This window comes from Electrophorus electricus, chromosome 18 (genome assembly GCF_013358815.1).
Source record: "Electrophorus electricus isolate fEleEle1 chromosome 18, fEleEle1.pri, whole genome shotgun sequence".
Lineage (NCBI taxonomy): Eukaryota > Metazoa > Chordata > Actinopteri > Gymnotiformes > Gymnotidae > Electrophorus > Electrophorus electricus.
Genome location: NC_049552.1, coordinates 2,474,801 through 2,479,003, shown reverse-complemented (window position 1 = coordinate 2,479,003; position 4,203 = coordinate 2,474,801). Strand labels below are relative to the sequence as shown.

The 4,203-nt window shown below is 48.3% G+C and overlaps 1 protein-coding gene across 1 annotated transcript; it reads right to left on the bottom strand.

Moving 5' to 3' along the window:
* Positions 1 to 439: 439 nt before the first annotated feature.
* aplnra (apelin receptor a) lies at positions 440 to 2,183 on the bottom strand. Its single transcript, XM_027027958.2, has one exon. The coding sequence runs from the start codon at positions 1,947 to 1,949 to the stop codon at positions 870 to 872; it is 1,080 nt and encodes a 359-aa protein (XP_026883759.2). The 5' UTR covers positions 1,950 to 2,183; the 3' UTR covers positions 440 to 869.
* Positions 2,184 to 4,203: the final 2,020 nt, after the last annotated feature.

Below are 4,203 nucleotides of genomic sequence, written 5' to 3'. Positions count from 1 at the left end.
TGGTCTGTCATTGACCAACAAGTCAGAATTGTTTTTCCTTAGGAGACATATGTATGATCATGGTGTGTGTGTGCCATCCACACACTATACACACACACTAAACATACAGATAAGCAGCTTTTTAAATACAATCACAAACATTAAACCAGTACTGGATTCATAACCGATCTTTAATACAATAGTTAGTTACAAATATTTACAAAAAGCATTGCATTCATGACACCTTTGAACCTCTCTTGCTCTCTCTCCTCTTTCCTTCTCTCCCTCCCTCCATTTCTTTCTCAGACATTTGTCAGCTGCCATCTGTCTGTCTGCCCTCTGTTCTCCTCCTGTGTCTGTGACCACGCTAGACTCTCTAATTAAGCCCAACACCTTTACACACACACACACACACACGCGCGCGCGGTTTGACCTGTTCATCAATAAACACACAAAGACATCCAGGAAAAGGCTTTATTATGAAACTTTATATTTTTCATTTTCATTTAAACAAGTGCTACAGACACTAAATGCATTTGTGAACTTCTCAACTTAGCAGAAAAATAGTATGAAAATACTGTACAATTTGTATTTGTATACCAGTGTATACACACACAGACACACACACACACACACACCATTATTCATACAGTAGAATACACAAACCCATGAGTATTATTTACATACTGTATATATAGGAGTCTGTTTTCTGTCCTCACTGCAAGTTCACCAGTGCTGGCAGACAGAGGCAGAGACGCTCCAGTGTCCATTATCTTATCTCCCCAGTTCATGTAACATTCACGTCTTAGGGGCCCAACCCAGCCAGATTGGCCTCTCCCCTGCCCCCATCCTGCTCCGGGTTGCCCTTGCTCACCTCTTCCCCCCCCCCCTCACACTTTGGTGGCCAGCGACTGCACCTCGGACTTCTGGGTCTGTGCGCTGAGCGTGGAGGACATGGAGCTCATGTGACCGTGCATGGCCTTCTTCAGGCTGAGCAGACACAAGCACTGTGAGCGGAAGCGCAGGTCGAAGAAGGCGTACAGGAAGGGGTTCAGGCAGCTGTTGACGTAGGCCAGGCAGGTGGCGTAGGGGTGTGCCAGCAGCAGGAAGTGCAGGAAGCCACAGGACGTGGGCGCCAGGCCCAGGTAGGACAGCGCGTCCATGCTCTTCAGCACATGGAAGGGCGTCCAGCACAGGGCGAACACCACCACCAGCGTGGTGATGATCTTCAGCAGGCGCCGCTTCTTCTGGTCCTCCTTGCGCAGGTGGCTGAAGTGGCGTGTGACGGTGCAGCCGATGAAGCAGTAGCACACAGTCATGGCCAGGAAGGGCAGCAGGAATCCCAGTGCCGAGGACGAGAGGCTCAAGCCCGCGATCCACAGAGACTCGTGCTGCCGGTTGAGCGTGACCAGGCTGAAGTCCATGGCACAGGTGGTGCGGTTGCTGCCCGCCTCGTTCACGGTGGTGCGGAAGAGGAGCGTGGGAACCGCCAGCGCGCCCGACACCAGCCAGATGGCGCCGAGCGACGCCAGCATGGTGCCGCGCGAGCGCAGGCGCGCGCTCGACAGCGAGTGCACGATGGCCAGGTAGCGATCGAAGCTGAGGCAGGTGAGGCAGAACACGCTGCCGTACATGTTGACCAGCACCACGTAGCTACTGATCTTGCACAGGGCCACGCCGAACGGCCAGTGGTAGCCCAGCGCCGTGTACACCGCCCAGAGCGGCAGCGTCACCACGAACGTCAGGTCCGCGAGCGCAAGGTTGCAGATGTACACGTCCGCGGCGCGACGCTTCGACTTGGAGCGCCAGACGGTGAAAATGACGACGCCGTTCCCGGACAGACCGAGGATGAAGATGAGCATATAGAGCACGGGGATCAGCGAGTAGGAGGGCTCCCACTCCGAGTAGTCGCAGGCGGTCTCGTTGTCTTCATAGTACTCGTAAGTGTCGGGGTATTCCGTGGGTTCCATTTGGTGAGTATGATGTCCACAAAATGCGTAAAACTGCCTAAAGTCCTCAAACCTGCGTTTAACAGCGTTTTGCTTAGTCCCGCAAGAGTTTTTCTTTGATGTCAAAGCACGAGAAACCAAGAATACCAGACCAAGAAAAAATCAACTCATGTCCGTGTCTCTGTGCTTGGAAGCGTCTGCTCCGTGCGCGCACGTGGACAGGGGCACAGAGCGCGTTTGAGTGAGGGGGGAACGCACGCGGCGTATTTAAACCCCAGCCACCCCCCCCCCCACCCCCCGCCGTGCGCCAGTAAGACCCCTGCTCCCTTTAACCACAGCGCACTCCCACCCACCACGGCCTCCCCACCCCCGAGTCTCGGAGACTGCAGCAGTCAGTGTGTCAACACTGCCGAATTAACTCTGTTTTTTTTCTTAATGGAAAAGTAATGGTTTGCGGTTCTTTCAAGTCGGATTTCAAATCACGGCCGGCAAAAACGCTCGTTATGTAGTAGTTATATGGCTAGAGACTTCTAGAGACTTCTCTTAGCGCTGATTAGGGGTTTTTTGGATTAAGCTACCAAGATGCTCACAACAATTTTTTGATGTCTGTGTAATAACTAAATGGGTAGGTTTTATTTTCTCCTTACACTGATATGTGTGTGTGTGTGTGTGTGTGTGTGTGTGTGTGTGTGTGTGTGTGTGTGTGTGTGTGTGTGTGTATGTGTATGTGTGTGTGTATGTGTATATATATATATGTTGTCATAAGCAGTCGTCCGGGTAGTTCCTAAAATAAATAAAATTCTACATAAATTGGACCCTTCATTTTGCCACGAAAAGAAGACAATATATGCGACAGCCGCGGGACTGTCGTTCTCTGTGTCCGCAGAACAAGCCAGAACAGTATCGAACCGGCGAAACCAGAAACGCTGATCAGAATGACAATGGAAAAGGACTTGGCGCGAGCTTGTGAGCCTCGTTTCCTACGCGATTTCTAATGCAAACTTTGCGTGTGAGCGACATTTCAGACTGTCCGTTTCCACTGTTAGACTGCCTCGATCACTGCGAAATTATTTCAAATATTGTAAGTCTCTTATGACATGTGCTAATAATCATCTAATGTTTCAATAACTCCATATTTTCTCAAATGCTTTTCTTTGACCTCTCTTCACATTGTTTATATGTTTTTATATATTCAGATAGTTTTTCCATTTTCAAATGATCATTTAATTCAACATTTCATTAAATAATTAGTCATCAAATAAAAAGCTTTTTGGAAATTGGCATCCGCTAACTTCTTTTTTGCGAGAGCGCCGTTAAATACTCTGTAAACGTTTTGAAGCGCTTGTAGCATGTGTGAACGTATTTCTCGTGTCATGGGATTAATTAGCATGATAAAGGTGGACGCAAACTTACTAAATAAACTAAAACAAAAGGAGAACGGAAACGGTGTTCGCGCGACACACCCTGTTTGCAGCATGCGTGAAAAAGAGCCGATTTGGGAAAATGGGAAATTTATATATATATATATGAAGTTTTTAAAGATATTAAGTTTTACTTCATTTTTTTTTTCCCTCGGTGAAGTGGATTTTGGACCCTGGACGCGGGCGCATTTATGACTGTTATGATCCGTCATCCCCATGATACGTCACAGGATTGGATTGAAACGCTATTATCGTTATTTTGTAACTAAAGCAACTCTCCCTGATCATCTGCGGTTCACTTCAAACCTCTTTATGTGGCTGAGTTAACAGGGTCATTGCTGGCTGGAGGACTGAGACGCGCTTGCCATACCATACAAAGGTATTTTTATAAGTAACTGGAAACTTTGTTTCGACGTGTGATTAGAGGCAATCAGGGACACACGGTTAATGAGCGGAACACAGAGAATCTGCTGGGCTCCAATCAGAGGTGGCTGAAATGGTGCCCCAGTCAGCCTGGCTCTCTAGCACAGTCTCCACCAGTGCACGACGAACTCACACTATATGTCCCTGCTGATTGGAAGTTGGAGTGTTTCCTGAGTGTTGAACTACACGCAACTGGTCGACCTTGTTTATCATCGACAGTCTAGTGCAGCAGTTGCGAATGAACTGGGATTCTAATGTGCTCAGATGAAAATAGCGTGTTATGTGTGAAAAGCCTTATAGCTGTGGGCAGTAGAATTAAACGGAGCACCGGGTATAAGGTGTATTCTGTTCTGAGCTTGTCTAGGTGATGAAACCTTATCGCTCATAGCTCTCGTCCGTACTGCGGTCTTGTACAGAGTAGGATAACATCT

Coding starts and splice junctions, on each gene's coding strand:
- aplnra (XM_027027958.2), bottom strand. CDS start 1,949: ATGGAACCCACGGAATACCCCGACACTTACGAGTACTATGAAGACAAC.